At 42.0% G+C, this 21,537-nt stretch overlaps 1 protein-coding gene across 1 annotated transcript in view; it reads right to left on the bottom strand.

The window, feature by feature from the left end:
• LOC117097668 (glutamate receptor ionotropic, NMDA 2A) overlaps positions 1-21,537 on the bottom strand; it is a 178,342-nt gene that overhangs the window by 47,441 nt on the left and 109,364 nt on the right. The window contains exons 7-8 of the mRNA XM_033235778.1: positions 20,555-20,784; positions 13,395-13,555 (exon numbers count right to left, since the gene is read on the bottom strand). Of these exons, the coding sequence (XP_033091669.1) occupies positions 13,395-13,555; positions 20,555-20,784 (391 nt within the window). The remainder of the gene's footprint in view (positions 1-13,394; positions 13,556-20,554; positions 20,785-21,537) is intronic.

Genomic DNA, 21,537 nt, shown 5'->3' with positions numbered 1-21,537 from the left:
GAAAATGCTTTAAAAAACCTCTGATGCATGCATATCATAGAATTCTTTCCAGCAGTCAAAGAGAATGAAGGCAAAAAATGGAAAGCTCTCCAAAATATATCGTTCACTGAAAACCAAACTGTGACATACTGCATAGAGTTTGATAGCATTCCACAGAATAAAATTGTATTTTTATGTGCAGACATATTAATATGTACAAATGGAGACTGGGCACGGTGGCTCATCCCTGTAATCCCAGCACTTTGGGAGGCCGAAGTGGGTGGACTACTAAAGGTCAGGAGTTTGAGATCAGCCTGGGCAACATGGTGAAACCCCATCTCTATTAAAAATACAAAAATCAACTGGGCATCATGGCGCACCCCTGTAGTCCCAGCTACTCAGGAGGCTGAGGCAGGAGAATCACTTGAACCTGGAAGGCGGACGTTGCATTGAGCCAAGATCGCACCATTGCACTCCAGCCTGGGCAACAGAGCAAGACTCCGTCATACAAAAACAAAAACACATACAAATGCATATAATAAAAGTCTGGGAGAAATGGAACGTACATCAAACAGACAACAGTTTGGCATTGAGACGCCAAGCCAAAGGAATGATTCCTTATCCGTATTTTCATTTTTTTTTTTTTTTTACAATGAGGATATATTTTTAAATGAGAAGCAATATAGCAAAATGGTTAAGGGCATAACTCCTAGAGCCAGTTCAAATCCCAGCTCTGAAGCTTACCAGCACTGTGCCTGCGTCAAGACTTAACCTGTCTATATAGTGGAGATGCCGAGCATGCCAACCTCACGGAGAAGCTGTGAAGATTAAACGAAGAGTTACAGGTAATGCACTCATAAAAGCTCCTGGAGCCAGGTGCGGTGGCTCATGCTGGTAATCCCAACACTTTGGGAGGCTGATGAGGGTGGATCCCCTGAGGTTGGGAATTTGAGACCAGTCTGGCCAAGATGGTGAAACCCCATCTCTACTAAAAATACAAAAATTAGCTGGGTATGGTGGCGCACACCTGTAATCTCAGCTACTCTGGAGGCTGAGGCAGGAGAATTGCTTGATCCTGGGAGGTGGAGGTTGCAGTGGGCCAAGATCGTGCTGTTGCACTCCACCCTGGGTGAAGGAGCCAGACGCTGTCTCAAAAAGAAAAATACCTCCTGGTGTGGAGTGATGGCTACCTAAACAACCGAGACCAGGAGGCAGGGGATAGGGATGGTACAGGAAATCGGCCAGCACAATTACCACATGATGGTGAGAGTTCACAAGCAAGAATCCACTTTGCATACCTCTCTGCCGTGCATCCCTGTGGAATACAACAGCACTCCTCACAGCATACCCAGATAAAGTACTGGACAGCATCGCCTCTTCCCCTGGTCCCCAAGACAACTGAGGACAGCCTCCTCTGGCAGTGCTGATGTCAGACACCTATCAGGAGGTGATGATGGGAAAACCACACTACAGCCTAGGTGAGTATACCTCCAAATTCATGTCCACCTGGGACGTCAGAGTATGCCCTTACTTGAAAATCATGTCTTTGCATATATAATTATTTAGCGATCTTGAGATAAAGTCATCCTGGATTTAGGGTGGGTCCTAACTCCAACGGCTGGAGTCCTTAGAAGAGGAGACATACCGACGGAAGAAGGTTACCTGCTGATGGAGGCAGAGATTGGAGTGATGCAGCCACAAGCCAAGAGATACCTGGAGGCACCAGAAACTGGAGGAGGCAAGGAATGACCCTCACTTAGAGGGAGCAAGGTCCTGCTGACACCTTGATTCTGGACTTCTGGCCCCCAGAACTGAGATAATAAAATTCTGTTGTTGCAACCCACCACGCTTGTGGTCATTTGTTATAGCCACTCTAGGAAACTACTTCACTGGGGACACCTGAAGGTGCAGTACCTGAGTTCCTATCACTCCTCCACCTGCATTTCTCTACAGGAGAAAGGAGGCAGAGCTTGCTTTGGGAGACGCAGCTGTCTGGGTTTGGCCCCGGGCACTTTCCATGGGGTATAAAGAGTGTCTTCTAACCTGTGCTAGAGGCTTTCGGTGGCCTGAGTGAGCCCAGTGCCAGGAAAACTCACTTCTCCCTGCAGCAAGAGAACACACAGGGCTGATACATTAACACCATGACCTTTTTAGCACCTGGGTCAGTGGAAATGTGTTTATAATTTTACGGTGGCGTGAAAGGAAGCTGAGCTATTCCAAATCTGCGATGCTTCATGGGCAAGAGCAACTTCCCAGCTCCTAACCCCACGACCTTGTAACAGATAGGTACAACCCTTGCCAAGCTGTTCCCTTCTCAGGACAAGCAGAGGGTTAGCACAACATCACGGGTCAGAAAAGATGTTGGGTCTTCAACTGAATGCTGCCACTACTACTTACTAGATGTTAACCTGGCTTCTGCCTGAACTTCAGTGTCCTCCTCTATAAATGGAGAAAATGACTGTCTGGCAGAGTTGAATCAGGAGGAAATGAGATCACATGTTTGAAGTTCCCATGTGAGTTCAGCAAGCAATAGCAAGAGGTGGGCCAGGTGTGTGGTGGCTCACACCTGTAATTCCAGCACTTTGGGAGGCCGAGGCAGGCGGATCACCTGAGGTCAGGAGTTTGACACCAGCCTGGTACAACGTGGCAAAACCCTGTCTCTGCTAAAAGTGCAAAAATTAGGCAGGCCTGGTGGCGCACATCTGTGGTCCCAGTATTTGGGATGCTGAGGTACAAGAATCACTGGAACTCGGCAGGCGGAGGTTGCAGTGAGCTGAGATCTCGTGACTGCTCTCCAGCCCAGGTGAAACTCTGTCTCAAACAGACAAACAAAAACAAACAAGAGGTGATCCCTAAGGATATAGAACCTACCAGGGAGTTCCTGCTTCTTCACAGTTCTTCCCCAGAAGGAATTTTCTGACCATGTGCTTCCTGTGGCTTGGCTGGAATAGAAGAAATTCATTTCCTCCACCCTCTAGCTCCATGCATTCATTTATTTTCCTCATCTCAATGGAAGAAGAAACATTACCCCTTTTGAAACAGTAGTAAAGATTTTAAAGAAAAAAAAGAGATCTTTTGAAGTAAAAATATGAACAAAATTGGTACTAGGTTTTGTATAATGGTGGGCAATTAGAAACGGCCTTAATTGTGAAATATTATGAGAACAGTCATATTTTTTGTTTACATTGGGACTCAAAGCATAGGCTCTGCGGTAAGATTGATCCCAGACACGCTGCTTAATCTCTCAATGCCTGTTTCCTCAAAGGTGGATGAAAATCATGACAGTCACCGTCATATAGGGTTGTCGTGCTGTTTAAGTTAGATAATGGAGGCAAAGCATTTAAAACAGTACCTGGCACTTAGGTAAGCTCCCAATAAATGGTACCTGTTGGTTAGAAATACCTCACGTGAGCCAGGCACGGTAACTCACGCCTGCAATCCCAGCACTTTGGGAGGCCAAGGTGGGAGGATCACCTGAGGCCAGGAGTTCAAGATCAGCCTGGCCAACATGGTGAAACCCCATCTCTCCTAAAAATACAAAAATTAACTGGGTGTAGTGGTGCACCCCTGTAATCCCACTACTTGGGAGGCTGTGGCATGAGAATCACTTAAACCTGGGAGATGGAGATTGCACTGAGCTGAGATAGTATCACTGCACTCCAGCCTGGGCAACAGAGCAAGACTCTGTCTCAAACAAAAACGGAAAAGAAAGAAAGAAAAAAGAAATAAACAAACAATAAAATAAAAACAAACAATTAAAAAAAAAAAACAAAGAATTGCTTTGTGTCCAAAGCAATTCAGGTAGCTCATATTCACTGTAATAGAATAAGGTTTACACGTACGGATAAAGCAATTGGAGTTAAGTAAATTCAGAAGTGGAATAGTAGCTCGGCCTTACGGAAAGTCAGTAAACAGATACTCAGGCCACAGGCTCCACAATTATGAAAAAAGAATCATGCATTAAGCTCTGAATTGTGCGGTAGTCCAAGCAAAAAGAAAACTGTAAGTTGTTACAAGAATTCTGTTGTCCACAAGATCAAAGCATGCCTCAAACAGAACAAAGCAATGCTCTTCATTGTACAGAAGTGTGAGGATGCCACAGGACGACATTCTCCACAAGCTGTCCTGTAATAACCATATCAGCAACCTTTTCAAAAATAACTATTTCTTGTAGTACCTTTCAGCGCTAGTTAAGGCATGATGAAAACACAAAGCAGTAAAAGCTAAATTAATTAATATTCCTCTAGCTCAATGAAACTATCACCTAGTCCTTAAATGTGGAAACTAAACAACAGAACTGTCCACTTTGATTGCGAAAAGCAAAACAAATTTGCATATGCACTGATTCAACTTGTATGAACTGTATACATGTGTCGACAATACAAGAATGAAATGCAGGTAAAACTACAGAATTATAGTCAGGAGAAACTTTTTTCTAGCTATTGCAAGTAATACTGTGTTGCTGAAAATTTGTTAAGTGTAAAAGAATGTAAAGTCCATCATCCCAATCACCTAGCAGCATCTCTGATAACATTTTGATATATTTCTTTTTAGTCTGTCTTTTTACCTTTTTTCCATCTCTGAGTTTAAAGAATTATGATCTCACTTTATTTAACTCCCCCTCAACAATTTTTTCTACTTTAAAAACGGTTTTATTGGTGGCCTTGAAAATCCTTTAATGTTGTTTTAATAGAGCTTACCAGGAAATAATTCCAAGTACCAAAAAAAAAAAAAAAAAAAAAAAAAAAAGATGTCTGTGTTTATTTTAGTTTTTATTCGGGAAAATACTTCTTTTTTTTTTTTTTTTTTTTTTTTTTTGAGACGGAGTCTCGCTCTGCCGCCCAGGCTGGAGTGCAGTGGCCGGATCTCGGCTCACTGCAAGCTCCGCCTCCCGGGTTCACGCCATTCTCCTGCCTCAGCCTCCCGAGTAGCTGGGACTACAGGCGCCCGCCACGTCGCCCGGGTAGTTTGGGAAAAAACTTCTTAACTCTATGATGTGGAAGCAATTTTTTTGAGCTTTGTTTGCAGTGTGGGGGTAGATCTCAGAAACCAGGTCATTGTTGATCTGATTTTCTCTGGAGATGATGCTATCCCATTTAGAACAGCTCACTGAACCCTGATGTCTACTGTCGCTTTCGAATTCAGCAGCTGGAAATGAACCATTTGTGTTTGATTCTGTTTGGCTGATAAAATACAGCAAATAAAATCCACTCAAATGGCATCTTTGAAAAAATTTGCTCTGCTGAGCAACTGAACTTCAGTGAAGATCCTTATACTCTTCTGGTTCACCTTTGCCTTGGGAATGCCAATATCCCAGAACCAGTTTCTTTTGAGGACAGAAATAATGCTGTGATTTCATCAATTCTCAGATCATCAATTAATATGATATGTACTCTATCATGTATGCACATATGTAATATCTAACTTTAGTTTTCAGTTCTCCCCTGAACCATAATCCCACATTTCCAACTGCTTAGGTGGCATTTCCAAGTGGGGAAGTAAGCCTAACTTCCATACTTACTAATTCTGCAATGTAGTTACTTAGCTAAATAGCCTATTGGGTAATTAGGTTAACAGTCTTGAGCTTCAGATTCTTCATCTCTTAAAAGGAATATTAATGGTATCCAGATCGTAGGGGTGTTGTGAGGATTAATTGGGATTAGGCATGTGAAGTGCTCAGGGCTGCAGCTCACTAATTGTAAGGTCGCATTAAGTGCAAAGATGCCTGGAGATATGATGATGGTGTCCCAAAGGCACTTCCAACTTAATATGCCTAAACCTAAACTCACATTTTGCCACATCTCCACCCATCCTGCAACCTCCTCCTGAAATATCCTTCCTCTTCCTTGTCCTGTTTAGTCACTACAGAACTCCATCTCTCAACAGTCAACTAGCCAACCTCTCAAAGACATGGACTACCTACATCTGAATCACTAGAAGCGATAATAAAAATGGACATTCCTGGCCAGGTGCGGTGGCTCACGCCTGTAGTTCCAGCAATTTGGGAGGCCAAGGCAGGTGGATCACCTGAGATTGGGAGTTTGAGTCCAGCCTGACAAACATGGAGAAACCCTGTCTCTACTAAAAAAATACAAAATTTTTTTATATTTTTGGGAGGACAAGGCATGGTGGTGCATGCCTGTAATCCCAGCTACTCGGGAAGGCTGAGGCAGGAGAATCGCTTGAACCCGGAAGGCAAGGGTTGCGGTGAGCCGAGATCGTGCCATTGCACTCCAGCCTGGGCAACAAGAGTGAAACTCCATTTCAAAAAAAAAAAAAAGGTACATTCCTAAATCCCACAGGCTTTGCAAACCTGTGCTCTAGGATAGGAGTTCAATGCTTATTTGTTTTTCAACGCAAAACTTTCTATGAAGACATTTCAAACATGTGCAGGGAGATAGGACTACACTGTTCTTTTGTTTTTACAGACAAGTCACTGAGGACAACAGAAGCCCTTTTAGAAAAATATTTATTGGTCAAAACACAATACTCCCTAATATTTTTTTAAATGTGCATCAAAAGACACTATCAGTGTAATAGCTACAACATAAAAAGGTAACCCACAGAATAGGAAAAAATATTTGCAAATTGTGTATCTGATAAGGGATTGATATCCAGAATATATACAGAACTCCTAAAACCTAAGAACAACAACAACCACAGCAACAACAAAAAGAAAACCCAAACAACCCAAATGTAAAATGGCCAAAAGACATGCATATCCACTTCTCAAAAGAAGAAATACAATTGGCCAATAAGCAGGTAAAAAGTGCTCAATACCACTAATCATTACAGAAATGCAAATCAAAACTGCAGTGAGATACCACCTCATACCCAGTAGGATGGCTACTACTAGAAAAACAAAACAAGTATTGGTGAGGATGTGGAGAACTTGGAACCCTTGTGCCCTGTTGGTGGGAATGCAAATGGGACTGCGGAAAACAGTATGGTTGTTTCTCAATAATTAAAAATAGAATTGACATATGATCCAATTATGTCACTTCTGCATATATGCCCAAAAAAAACCAAAGTCTCAAAAATATATTCACACATCTATGTTCACAGAAGCATGATTCAAAACAGTCAAAATGCTGAGACAACTCAAGTGTCCACTGAAAGATGAATGGATGAGCAAAATGTGGTACCTGAATACAATGGAATAAATATTCCTTAAAAAAGAATACAATTTTGACACATGCTAAAACATGGATAGATATTATGCTAAGGGAAATAAGCTAGTCACAAAAAGACAAATACTGTATGATTCCACTTAGATGAGGTATTTAGAGTAGTCAAAATCATAAAGACGAAATGTAGAATGGTGGTTGCCAGGGGCTGGGGAAAAGGCGGATGAAGGGTTTTTGTTTAGTGGGTAGAGAGTTGCAGTTTTACAAACGAGCTTCGGAGACACATGGTGGTAATGGCTGTATCACGTGATGAATGCATTTAATACCACTGAACCATACACTTAAAAATGTGAAGATGGCAAATTTTATGCTATGTATATTTTATCACAATAAGGAGAAAAGACAATCCCGTCTTCCAATTCTTCTAACATGTAAAACGAAACCAGCAGAGACCTGCCTGTTTTTCAACACTGTAGTGCTGAGAATGAAATCACACAGGGGACTGGGGATCCTGACAGCTGAAAACTGAGGCTTCTATTCTAAGGAAATTGGACTTTTCCATAAATGTATACACTCAGAATTGTACATGAAAATCAATTAAAATAAAAACACAAACTATCCCACTGTGTCTTGAAATATTAGGCTCTTTGGAGTTCTAGGGACGTTGTTTAATTTAAATCTGGCATAAGTGCGACGCTTGCAGTTTTGCCCCCATGCCAAAACGGCTTGGAGGACATCAGCTTCTGATGACTGAGCATGTGTAAATCTAAATCTGTCTCCACTCATTTCAGCTTCAGCTCCCTCTTCTAGGGCGGACGTTCTTAAAATTTGATTAGGGCATATCAGAGTCACCTGAAGAGCTTGTTAAACCACGCAGATCTTCAGACCCCTCCTTACAGAGATTCTGATTCAGCTGGCTCAGTGGGGCTCAGCAAGCTACATTTTTATTAGCACCTATTCTGATTCAGACTCAGGCTACCTTGAGAAGCATTCGTCTAGAATCCTGGGGTCACTGACGCTCATCCACCTTTGGTTCACCGGAGTCCCACAAGGCACAACAGATCTGTGCCTGAAAAATCCCATCTCTGTTGATGTTTACACGTCAAACTCTCTTTTCTGATTTGTCTGGTAATTTATCTCCATTTACTATGAATTTCAATAAACAGTAAAACTTAGCTTTCAAGTTTTTCTCTGCCTATGCCTTTCTTCAAAAAATTATGGATTCCAAAGGCAAGCATTTGGTCTGTCTACTCTGTATATGCCTATCCCAATAAAACATGTTTCTTGAACTCCTTTAAAAGAGTTCTCAGCTCTGTTGCACAATGAATAGTGTGTTGGACTTCTGAAACAGTAGTTCTCAAATATTTATGTGTCTCAAAATCACGTCGTGTGGCGTGGTTGGAGGAATGATGCTTATTATAAAGAAGATTCACAGGCTCCATAGCTAGAGAGAAAGCCTTGTGCTGGGTCCAGGAATCTGCATTTTGACAGGTAATCATGTGATTCAGGTACAGCTGGTCCATTGGCCAGGCTTGGAGGCACCCAATTTGGGGGCATGATTCTAAATCCTTTCTGCAAAACTGACAGTTGTTTGTATGTGTGGTTTATCTGAGTTTTCTTAAGTGTTTGACACAAATAAAAGAATCTCAGAACTAGTTCCGAGATCAAAGAATTCAACCGTTTCACTTCTTAGATGGGGAAACTAGAAAGTGACTTGGAGAGGTGACATGACTCGTCCCAGGACACAGCTAGCTAATGCTTGAGCCCAGACTCAAACCCAGCTGGGACTGTCATTTGACCATAATCCAAAGCCCGTCTGGTGTTCAAGACTCTCCCAGAAAATTACAACCCATAATTTCACTGACCCTGGTGTGCATGCACGTGGCTTTGCTAGGCAGCAGATGTTACTGAAACGTGTGGGTGGAGCAGTGAGACCCAGCAGCTGAGCCACGTGCTCTGGATGTTCTAAGTCAAGGCCTGCTGGATTCTAGGGTGTTGGGGGAATGTTCTAAAGCTGAGCAATTCAGGAGCAGATGAGGTTACCTTCCTCAACTTTCCAGAGGGATGGAATCTTCTACAGATGCTGGATGTGGTGAAGGACGAGAATGACTTTTTTTTTAAAAGGCTCGGTGGTAGGTACATGAAGATTTCATTGTATTATTATTATTCCTTAAAGAGCAATATATTTCATAATGAAAAATTTAAAAAGGAAACAAGAGATGTGAAAAGGAAGGAAAAGCCCTATGAGTGTGGTGACGTGGACACTTGAAAGACCGCAGTCTTGTGGTGGGGTGTTGAGGAGACACAACCAACACAAAGTTGATCAGATCTTGGTGTAGTTCTGTGGTGGTAATTCTCATATTTTGGTTTTCATAATCATCTGAGGAGTTGAAGTCGTGTCTCATACCATCCACCAAGAAAAATTCCAAATACTAACAAACGCAACCAAAATAGAAAACACAAGATAATTATCTTGTAATACCAGAATGATGAAAGACTTTTGAATTACGTCTCACAATTCAAAAGCCATAAGAAAATGGGTGATGTATTTCACTACAAAAAAGATAAAATCTGCATGGAAAAAAAAAAGCATCATGAGCAAGTTCAAAAGACAACAAAAGAAATAGGGAAAATATTTGTAACCACATCACAAAAGGCTCATCTGTCCAATATACAAATGAATAAGAAAAAGACCAACAAACCAACAGAAATATTAATAAAAGTAAAAAGAATTGATGATGGCTTGTAAGTATATAAATATGGCCAAAATTTACCGAAAATAAGTGCAAATTTATATCTCAGAATACTTTTTACCTATTATCTTAGCAAAATTTTGAAAGATTAATTACACATTATATTGCCAAAACTTTGGAGAAATCAGCTCTCTCATGCACTGATGGGTAAGTACAAATTTCTTTTGGAGGGAGATTTGGCGATATCTGTCAAAATTGCAACTATGACCCACTCTTTCAAGAAATTTATTCTACATTGAATGTGACGCAATCCAAAGATATTCACTGCAGCTTTGTTTGCAATAGCAAAAGACTGGAAACAACCTAAATGTCCAACAGTAGAAGCCTGACCAAATAAAATATGGTATATTTGCATAATGAAAGATGATGACTCTATAAAAATAACTTGATGGCTCTTTATGCATTAATATAGAAAGATTCAGAAGAACATATTGGAGGGATACACAGAGCAAATGTGGTTACCATGGAAGGGTACAAGATGAGGAATAGTGTGGAGGGAAAACTTTTCACTGTTTTTCTTTTTCTGTACCTTTTTATTTTTGAAGTATATAAATATCTTATCTATTCAAAATTTAATTTAGGCCGGGTATAGTGACTCACTCCTGTAATCCCAGCACTTTGAGAGGCTGAGGCAGGAGAATGGCTTGAGCCTTCTGAATTTGAAATCAACCTGGGTAACACGACAAAACCTCGTCTCTACACAAAACACAACAATTAGCCAGGTGTGGTGGGACACGCCTATAGTCACAGCTACTCAGGAGGCTGAGGAGCGATGATCACCTGAGCCCACGGAAGTCCAGGCTGCAGTAAGCTATGATTACACTGCTGTACTCCAACCTGGGTGTCAGAGTGAGACCCTGTCTGAAAAAACAACAAACAAACAAACAAACAAACAAACAAAAAACCCAATTACTTAAATAATTAATCAAGGAGCCTGTTAAACATGTATGTGGTTTCCCCAAATATTAACTCTAATGAAATTAAATCTCCAGGAATGAGAACTACTATGCTCTCATCCCTAAGGGTATATTGAGTTATTTCTTTAAAAATGACTTGTGGCTGGGTGCAGTGGCTCATGCCTGTAATCCCAGCACTTTGGAAGGCCGAAGCAGGAGGATCACCTGAGCTCAGAAGTTAAAAATGTGCCTGTTCAACATGGTGAGACCCCATCTCTACAAAAACACAAAAATTAGCTGGGCGTGTTGGTGTGCGCCTGTAATCCCAGCTACTCAGGAGGCTGAGGCAGGAGAATTGCTTGAACCTGGAGGTGGAGGTTGCAGTGGGGCGAGACTGCGCCATTGCACTCCAGCATGAGCAACAAGAGTGAAACTCCAGCTCCAAAAAAAAAAAAAAAAAAAAAAAAAAAAAATACTTGTACTCCTTCAGCTCTAGTTTCTGAGTTTAAAGTAACAATGCAAAGCATCCCCCACATAGGAGATTGAGTATAGAGTGAATCTGCCATCTGCCCAAGTTTTCTAAGATGGATGTTACAATTATTATATGGCTTCCAGAAAACAATTTGTACAATTTATGGTCACGAATGGTTTCCATTTTTCTCTTTTTTTTTTTTCGCTATTATATTTAAAAAAAGATTGAAAAAGAAAGAAAACAACGCATTTTGTACTCTGGTTAATAAATAGAGGGAGAGAAAGTCAGCTAGGCATCAGCCATTGTCTCCAACCATTATCATCTGCATTTGCGCTCATGGTCTGTCCAAAACAACAGTATATGTTGATTAAAAGACTTCGATGGAAACAAACAAACAAAAATCCCAACCCCATGGCTAAACTGTAAAGTCATTAACAACGGATCTTTTCCGGTATCTATGAAAGTGGAAGACACAAATATTCTATGGCTCAGCAGCTGCAGTCTTCGGTGTATACCAAGAGAAATTCACTCATTCATTAATGAAAGAAGCGTTATTCATAGTAGCCCCAAAACGGGACATTACCCAAATGTCCACCAAGATTAGGAGAGAGACATCCATGTGTGGTGTGTTCCAACAATGAGAATGAAAGCACTGAAATTACATGCAACAATCTTGCAAACACAATGTTGAGCCAAAGAAGACAAAAAAGAAAAGAGTGTGGCTTTATTTCTATGTTAAAATAGCAGGCACCAAGAATCTACAGCTTTAGAAGTGCAGGAGGCGGGTGGAAGATATTGACTGAAAGAGGGTGTGGGGTGGGGTTCCAGGGATTGATGACCTGGATGATCGGTTTGTACAAAGCCATAATGCAGCATATTTAATATTTGTGAATTTTCTGCATTTTTGTTACACTTCAAAAGTTTAAAGAAATCATTCCAAGCCAGAATGAGCACTGGGGGAATGAGTTTTTCAGAAATCATAGACTCGGCTTCTAAATAAATGCTCTCCCAGCCCCTGCTGAGATGCCAAAGAGATTCCAAAGGCACAGACTGAAAGCGCAGAATGCTCACAGCCAAAATGACCAGGATTTCTATGCAGAAATCTGGGCTTTGATGCCTCAGAGGGGCCTCTGTCTCCCCCTACCAGACACAAAGCCAGCAGCAAGGCCTTCACAATGGGCTTGCACAATAGCCGGAGAGGAGGTTATTTATGAAGCTGCAAGGAGAATACACCTACAGTCACGTTTCCATGCAGGAATCTGTGACAACTGAAATGCCCCATATGAGCTAATTTTCTGGATAATCAAAATCCCCTCATTAAACAACTCTGTTATTGAAAATAAAATCATTTTTATTGAATTTAATCCTTTCTAAAATGGATTTCATGCATTCCCGACTTTTCGGAAGAGTCCACGGAATAGAATTTAATCTTTACAATAAATAACAACACTCACATCTAGATACTGTCTATTTCCCATCCAAAATGCTTTCCATCAGATTTTCTCTCTTAGGTCCTATTATTATTCCCATCTTAGGTATGAGGCTACGAAGTATGAGAAACTCTCTCTCCGAAGTCTAAACTCCTAACCCCTGAGCTATCTTTTCTTTACAGCTTCAGCTATGGAGTCTGTGTTACACTCCACAATGCCAACAGACAGACAGGAATGCTAGCTGTAACTTGAATGATTTGAGTTCTCATTGCTTTTCTCCCATCTTTCCTTTCTCTTTCATCAACATTATACAGTTAGTTTTTTCATAAAGCTCCTACTAGCAAGCTACTGCTCACCACTCCCAGAAAACCTCCTACCTAAAATCAGATAAAAATCTTTGTTTTCACTACTTTCAACTCTCAGCCTTCTTGGATCTTTCTATTTGGTTAAAATATCCTATGGAGGTGGACAAACTTCTTGATCAGTCTAAGAAACCCCTCTGTTTCTGTGCATTTCAAAGCATCCTGGATTTGCTTTTTTTTAACCCAACTCAGAAGGAAACCTGGGAAGCTCATTAGATTAACAAAAGCAGCCCTCAACTGGGGCCCATCTGGACCACAGTCACTCTCCAGAAATACAACAATGGGAGCAGATAAGAACTGAGGCATGCCAAGAGTCAGTTTCTCCAAGGTTTATCACCCGCAGACATGTGTAGAAAAGGAAACTGCCATCCTTACCCCGTTTTCAGGCTGACCAAGGCATCCTCTACTCCCTTCTGATTAAATTTGGTCATGTACTGATGCATGTAGGGATAGTTATTCCGAATGTTTCTCTCCGTGCTTCCATTAGGCACTGTCCCAAATCGAAAAGGTGGGGAATAGTCATGAGGCCTCTGAAACTGGAGAGGGAACGAGAAAGGAAGAGAGAGAGCAGGAAAAGAAGGGAGGAGGGGGAGGAGAGAACAAATAAGAAATCACTGATCATTTCGTCTGGTGTTAGGAGTTAAACACATGCATTAGGGCAGGATGACAATAAAATGTTACTTTTTGGTCTTTCTTTCTACTTAATCACATCTTCAGTCGGTCTGTGAGCTCCAGGAGGGTGGACCCAGCATCTGTTTTCTTCTGTACTATTGCTCAGGTCCTAGCACACGACCTGGCTGGGTGCTCCATAGATACTTGTTGAGTTGAACTTTTCAGTGCCATTATAGAGACTAGCACAGTGTTAGGCACACAGTCAGTGCTTAGAAATGCTGAATGAGCTGAACTTAAGGTGATACCTTAGTCCAGCCCATTTATCCGCTTCATGATGAAATTTTCTGTGATCTCCACCAATCACTCCCTTCTCTAAATTTCATTTATAATTACCTTCACCTCACCCAGAAAATGACTATATATTACCACTCATTCATTCTCCACTTACTCAGTCATTCATTCACTCCTGCAGGCACTATTTATCTAGTGCCTAACATTCCGCAGGCATAATTGCCAGTGCATGGCAGGTTCCATGAATACTTGTTGAGCCAGAGTCTCTGTTGATCTTTAGCTTTCAGGGATGGCCAGCACTCGGCTCTCAAGCCCCCCATAAAGGCCTGTAGTCCATGCATCACCAGTCTTCCCTGATGGACTGGATGATTCTGTCTGTCTACCACTTCAATGTTTCAGGTGACTCAATGAGAGTCGAAGTCAAGAAAACTGGATCTGAGTTCCAGAAATACAGCTAAACACTAGAGATGGCACCGGGCTGTGGTTATAAGTGGGAGCTTGAACTGGCTGGTTGGAAAATCAGATTCTATCACATACAAGCTGCAGAACCCTAGATAACACATTCACTTCATGCTGCCTCCATTTCTTTTCCATCTGTAGAGTGGGGGGCCACCAGGAAGATCTCAATATACGTTTGTCAAGTAACTGGAATAGTGCCTGGACCACAGGAAGCATTCAAAAATAAATTTATGATTACCTTTTGTTATTGTCATTATGAGTGAAAAAGGAACCTGAACCTCACTTTTCTATGAAATATTGAATTCTGGAACTAGAAAGTAATAACAACAATGACTAACAGTTTTTGGGAACCTCGTCGGGTCCGGCACTATGCCAAGAACTTTACAAACATCAGGTCATTTAATCCTTACAAAACCATGCCAGGTAGTTAATCTTAGAGGTTCCTTCTTGCAGATGAGAAAACTGAGGCTCAGAGAGGTTGTGTGACCGATTTAAGATTATGTAACTACCAAGCAGTGGCCCAGAATTCAAACCTGGATGCGTCTGACCGCAGGCGGAGGTCTTAACTCTATCGTTCCTCAGAGATCATTGCTAGTGACTCTCTCCTCATCTAGACATAAAGATTTAAAGACCCCAGGAGGGGAAGAACACCCAGAAAATCAGTGTCAGAACCAGGACCACAATGCAGCAGTCAGTCTCTCTAACTTCCAGACCAGTGTCTCTTCCATGGAACCAAGAACTGCCAGGGTAAGCATCCAGATTTACCCAACAGTCAGACCAGCTAGAAACATTATTCTTTTTTCCAGATTCACACCTCATTTCACCGTTAATTAAAATTTTCAGTTGAAAATCGTTTTCCCTAAATTAGGCATGCCGCTACCTAATAAGCAGTCATAACTGGATTTGGGAGAAGTGGCCATTCATTGGACAAATGAGATCCTCCTGCCAGGGCGTGCCTTGCCCTGGGAGTATGTGCGTCCATGTGTGCATGTGTGTGTAGGTGAACAGGAAAATGCTTTTGGCAGTCACTCTGCCAAACAGTGCCTTAACTCATCACCAAAAGCTTAAAAGGCCAAGTCTAGGCTCATCGTCATGGCAGCCGCCTGCTTGGGAGGAGAGAGGAAATAGTGCTGTTCATAAATCTCGTTGTAGCAGCCGTTCCCAATCTCCAGAGACATCCGGAGATGGCCTATTTGACTAAATGCCTTCCACTTCACTCCCCATCTGTTGCAGAGGAGCTGCATAGGTCTTTAAAAATTCACTTTCTTCCCTGCCTCTGGGTTGCGCAGTGAGAGAGACAGATATTCAGTCTCTGTGATGGTTTCCGCGCTTCTCTGGCCTGGATAGTACCATCACCCACACAAAATTCAGCCTGACACCAAGCTCCAGAAATCTTTTCCACTAGACTAAAGACTGTCAAACTTTTTAAAGCATGACTCACAATACGTTTCCCATCACCACTCCATACACACGCACAAAATTTCACAGAACTCATTCTTTCTGTGATATACTCTGAGGTTATCCATTATGTTCTATTTTTTAAAAAATGTCTGCAATCCTTAGACTAATTTCATGGCTCACTAAAGAGTCATGACCTACAGCATGAAAAACAGTGAGGGGGCAAGGATGGCTCAACTCTTAAGTCCCAGGGTCAACATCCAGGACACACTCCATGCTTCCTATGAGAATGATTCCTAGCAAGACTTTCTCCCAGAGAGTTCCACGTGCAAGCAGAAAGAAACCAATATGGGCTTTAGCAAAGGAAGAGGAAGGACAGAGGTCTCCATCGTCAGCAAGACCACAGAACAATGTAATCACAATATCCGGGGTCAAGAGGAACTCCCCTGGCTTCTCTGCAGGGTTCCCTTGCTGTGTAGGTTAACTGGTTTCACCTGGCTTTGGACTTAGAGGAGACAAGTTCAGGTTCTCATCTGCTGCTTAGAAACTGCACCATTTGGAGCAACCATTTAAGCTCCTGAGCCTCAATTTCTCTATCTGTAAATTGGAGATTGCTTTTGCAACAAATCTTAAAGTGCCTGAAAGAACACCTGGCATCCTCTAATGCTTGGGATAGATCACCTGTTGTTACCCACGCATCATTTCAGCCAAACAATGAAGCCAGGCTCCTCACAGTTTGGAGAACAGAGGATTATTTTCTAATTTTTTTTCCATCCAATATGGAGGCATGTCTGAAGGTCATCCGAGTGACTAAAACATGGCAAGCATTTGATGATGGAGGAGGTAGAGAGGCAACACTTGGAGATAAAATTTCCAGAAAAATGCAGCAATTAACCAAGACATTTTTTCTTTTTTTTATGAACCAAAAGCTACACATTTATTAAAAATATCTATCTGTCTTCTGTGCCTGTAAATAAGGGACATCTGGCAACTGGAGCCCCTATTTCTAGTACAGTCTTCTGTTGGTGAAGTCCCACGTGCTTCTTGATGTGAGCAGCAAGCAGGTGTGTCCTTGAGCAGAGAGAGGATGAGCTGGGAGGAGGCCTGGCTGCCTGGACTGGGGCCACTTAGTAGCAGCAGCACAGTGCCCAGAGACAGCACGGCTCCTTGAGAACACATTCCTGGGCTCATCCACTGAGAGAAGTTCCCTCAATTCCCTCCATTGGTTGTCACAAAAGACCAACTCAGTGCAATAACATTTCAGGCCCCAGAAGCCAAGAATGGTTCGAGTCAGGCGATGAAGATGATGGAAGGAGTAGGAGGAGAAGGGAGGCAAAGAGAAAGGAGAGGGGGAGGAATGAGAGGGGGTAGTGGAAAGGAGGAGGGTAGAAGAAGGAAATAACACATTACAGGATCGTCTACCGTGTGCCAGGCATGGTGTGAGGATTATTTCTAATCCTCCTATCAACCTTGCCAGAAAGGAGATAATGTCTTCTCTTTTACAGGAAATTAAGCCTAGGGGGATATTGACATACAGAAGGCCAATCATATGGCAAGGCCAGGATTTGAACCCAGGTCCATTTGACCCCAAACATGATGTTACTCTTTCCACAACATAAATCTGCCTCCCAGAGATGGATTTCCTCTATCAGAGTGATTCCCAACATTTTGGAAAGCATCCCTATCAACATTGCAATTTTCTCTTAATAATTCCTAGGGAAGCATCTTACCCATGATTTCACCTATTTATAATTTAAGTCCCAGCTCATCTGAGCACACCATGGGCTCTAATATGATTCTTCACAGCAAGGACTAATGGCTTAAAAGCATTGTAAACCTGAGTTGTTACACAGGTATTCATGATAAACAAAAAACAAAAAACCAACCACAGTGTACAATAAATTGATTCCATATAGATTTTTTATTTTGCAGACTTTCTTGGTGTATTTTCTATTAATCTTCTGGGAGCATTTAGCTTATTTACTCCAGGAATTTTGCTGTTTATCTCATTGTATCAAACGTTTAATTAAAAGAGCTATCAACTTGCCTCTAATACTTTGAGAGCATGGAAACTGAGCTGTGTCTCTTGAGGATATGGTGTCTGTTACCGGGTGTTTCCAAGTCAGTGAAGGCCAGTCAAATTATTAGTGGTTTTAATTAGTTTTCCCACAAGTGGTCATATTATTTAGACCCAAAACTATGTAGTAAGGATTTTCCCCATCTTGCCTTTGAAAATAGCAACAAAAAGCAAAATATGCTGCCAATCACTTTCTTGAAAAATCCTCTCTTCCAGGACATGGCTTCCCGCTGCTTCCACTATACCTCCAATCACTTCTAGGAATTGCACTTTTGATCCCATAAGGTGACGGAGTTGCATAATAGCACTTTGCGTCTGCAGAGGGATTAATATGCTACAAGGCACATTTACATATGTGACTTTCTTTCATCCTCACTGCAACTGTGACTCCCAAATGTATAGAGCAGACAAAGCAGGCACCGTGAGGCAACACGGCTTTAAAAGCATTATATGGCTGGCGAGTGGCAGAGAGGAAACAGGCAGAGAGGAAACGCAACTTTTCTGACTCTAAACGCAGTGCGTTATCTGCTGCCTCTGAGATACCACCCGCTTTAAGCGGGGATCTTACAGTAGCTGACCCCAAGTGAAGGATTTGGGGGTGAGCATGATTTACTAGTGAAGGGTTCCAGGAGAAGTCAGCAGGGGAGCAGGATAGTTAGGAAAGACTGGAGAACGGGGAGAAACCGAAGGTCTGATTTAAGGTCAAGTCTCCATCTTAGTCCAGTTCTGCAGGGAGTTCCAGAGGGTGTGATTCATACCTTAAAGTTTCTCCTGCTTCAAAGCGAGGGAGCAGCTGGGCCTTTGTATTCTCACACCGATTAGTCTTTGGTTACAGGTGACCACAAAGACTGAGGGAACTTAAATTGCCAGGCATTTACCATTCCAGTGCCCCAAGGCAAAAGTCGGCTGAGGATCCCTGAAGTGAGGCTTTGTCAGCAAAGCATGGAAAGGTAGGGCTGGGCACACAGGGCTGCAAAAGGGATCCCGGGAGATCCAGGTGGGGTATGCACAGTGTCCAGTATACCATTCACCCAGCAAGTATTCATTCACCCAGCAAGAATGTCCTGAGCACCTCCTGAGTACAAAACAACTCTGTCAAACTACATTCCTGAGATTCTCTTCCCCCAGACAATTTTAGTCTCATCAGCTGTATCTACTTTATAATACTTATTTCTGCCCCAAATTTCCAAATTTGTTTCTTCCCTGATGTTTACTTGTGTACTGTTTATTTTTTCCTACTAGAATGTACGTTTCTTGGGAACCTGAGCTCATTCTGCCAAGTTTATTACAGTGCCAAGAAAGAGTTCCCTGAGGAGGTCATGTCTTCCCTAAGGCCTGAAATTCCAGGAGGAGCCAACCATGAGAAGATTGGGGAAGAACATTCTAGGTAGAGGGCATAAGAGGCACAAGGACACTGAGCTGAAAATCAACTTAGTGACAGGGATGGAGCAAGAGGAAGGCAATGTGGGCGCAGGCGAGATAACACAGGGCTTTGTGTGCCATGGTCAGTAGAGCGACCCTTACTCAAGCCTCAATCAGACAGCATCAGAGAGAGGCGAGCCACTCTCATGCCTCTGTGGAAATGATTCCATCTTCAACCCCAACCCCTCATCAGCTCTCTTGACAAGATTCTTTCAATCACAGTGTGTACCATGGATAAGCTGTAAAAGCTTTCCATGGATTGATTTTTCTATTCAGCAGTTTGTTGATGAATGCCAAAAGGATATATGTAGACTTATGTCAACCAGATATGTTAGTGAGGTTTTATAATGAGAGACAAATTATCCCCCCACACACAGAACAGAAAATCTTTGCGGTGCTGCAATCTCAACACTTGCTGAGCTTAGCAAGTCAGGATGTTTCCCGAACTAAAGTCTCAATAGCAAGTCAGGATGTTTCCTGAACTAAAGTTTCAATAGGAGGATGCACCCAGTTTACCTCTTTTCTTCCTCAATGTGCATTTCTGAATAGCTACTCAAACCCTGCAACCCTTGTTACATTTCATTTCAGTGGAGAATGAGAGAGCAGGTGTTTTTACTCCTGTCTTACTGCTGTGGGAAGTATAGCCCCATGAGGGAAGATTAGCGATATATCTGAGTAGAAGGAACCAGTGGGAAATTAAAAATAAAAAAAAAAACCTCTCTGCTCCTTTTGTGTGCCTTGAAGACATTTCAGGTGAGTCAGAAGCGCTGACGCTGAGACTGATTTGGCTGTATGGAAAAGAGGAGCTGTCAGACAACTTTATCTCTGGGTAGGGCTTAGAGATGACTTTTTTTCATGTCATAGATGAGGTACTCACAGCCTACAGTGCTCCTTCACCCCAATTTCTTCTCATCCAGGCAAATGGGCCTTTCTCAACATCACACTTTCGAAAGGATGAATTTTAACCTAAGCACTTGAGTCACAGGCCATTCACAAGCATCATCAGAAAGATCATATAAACAGGAAACATGACCACTCGGGGAAGCCATGCTTCCAAATTAGATCTGGAATCTTTTAGCTCTAGGAAAGCTAAGCTTAAGGTTGTGTTTCAAAAACTATAAGAAAGATGCCAATTTGAGTTAAAGGGAAAAAAACCTTCTGGTTTTTGTGTATTACAGTTGATGGATCTCAATGAGAGGCACCAGGATCTCTTCCTCCTGAAAGGAGAGCAGTTAAGACCAACCCTCAGATAGAGATGAAAGCAAGGTGGCCTTACCTTTTTGTCACTGAGGCCAGTCACTTGGTCCACAAATTCCTCCTGGATCATGAAAGCAGCCAGATTGGCTGTGTAGCTGGCCAGGAATATAACAGCAAAGAAGGCCCATACGGATACCATGATCTTGCTGGTGGTCCCTTTAGGATTCTGCACAGGCACGGAGTTATTGAACACCAGGCCCCAAAGAAGCCATATAGCTTTTCCAATTGTAAAAGAAGGCCCATGGGGTGCTGCAGATGACAAAAAGGACATTCTCAGCATTTTCTGAAAAAAACATCTATTTGTATGTGTATGAGAACCATGCAGCAGCCACCAGCAACACTGAAGGTTGCCGGAAGATGGAATTATATCATAGCTGTGTCCTGTGATTGCCCTAGAACCACAATAACTTATTTTTTCTTTAAAAATTAGCATTCTTCTCACATTTCTATCCAACTGGATTTTTGCCACATTTCTTTAAAAAAAGAAAGGAAACGAAAATGCTTATGCAAAATGGGGGTTTGAATAAGAAGTAGTGTTATGACCTGTTTTAAATTTGGATTTGATTCCCATGTGAGGAAACCAACCTTCTTAATAAGCATAAAGAGAGCCTGACAAAAATGTGTGCATGAGGACTGCTTCCAAATTTATCGGACGTGCTATCGTATAGGAACCATGCAATTTAGCAGGACTGATGTTTGGTATTCTAATCCGATTGTCCCTAGCAATTGCTCCTGTTCAAACTCAGATGTAAAGTGTGCACAACATAAGAATTAAACCAAACTAAAACCCTCTCCAAATGGAGGCATTAAGGAATGGAACAATAGATCTTAATTCTTCCAACACTTCACAGATGGAAGACATTTCATTGCAGGGGCATCGAAAATGAACACTGATGTCATATCACAGCACTTTTTCCAGTATATCCTCGTAATAGCTATGCAGCCCTTTTAAGATTCTTAAATGTTCCTTGCAACAGACTTAACTAAAGAGACAGAACAACA

Source organism: Trachypithecus francoisi, unplaced genomic scaffold, assembly GCF_009764315.1.
Source record: "Trachypithecus francoisi isolate TF-2019V2 unplaced genomic scaffold, Tfra_2.0 Lachesis_group15, whole genome shotgun sequence".
Lineage (NCBI taxonomy): Eukaryota > Metazoa > Chordata > Mammalia > Primates > Cercopithecidae > Trachypithecus > Trachypithecus francoisi.
This window is presented reverse-complemented; position numbering and strand designations above follow the sequence as displayed.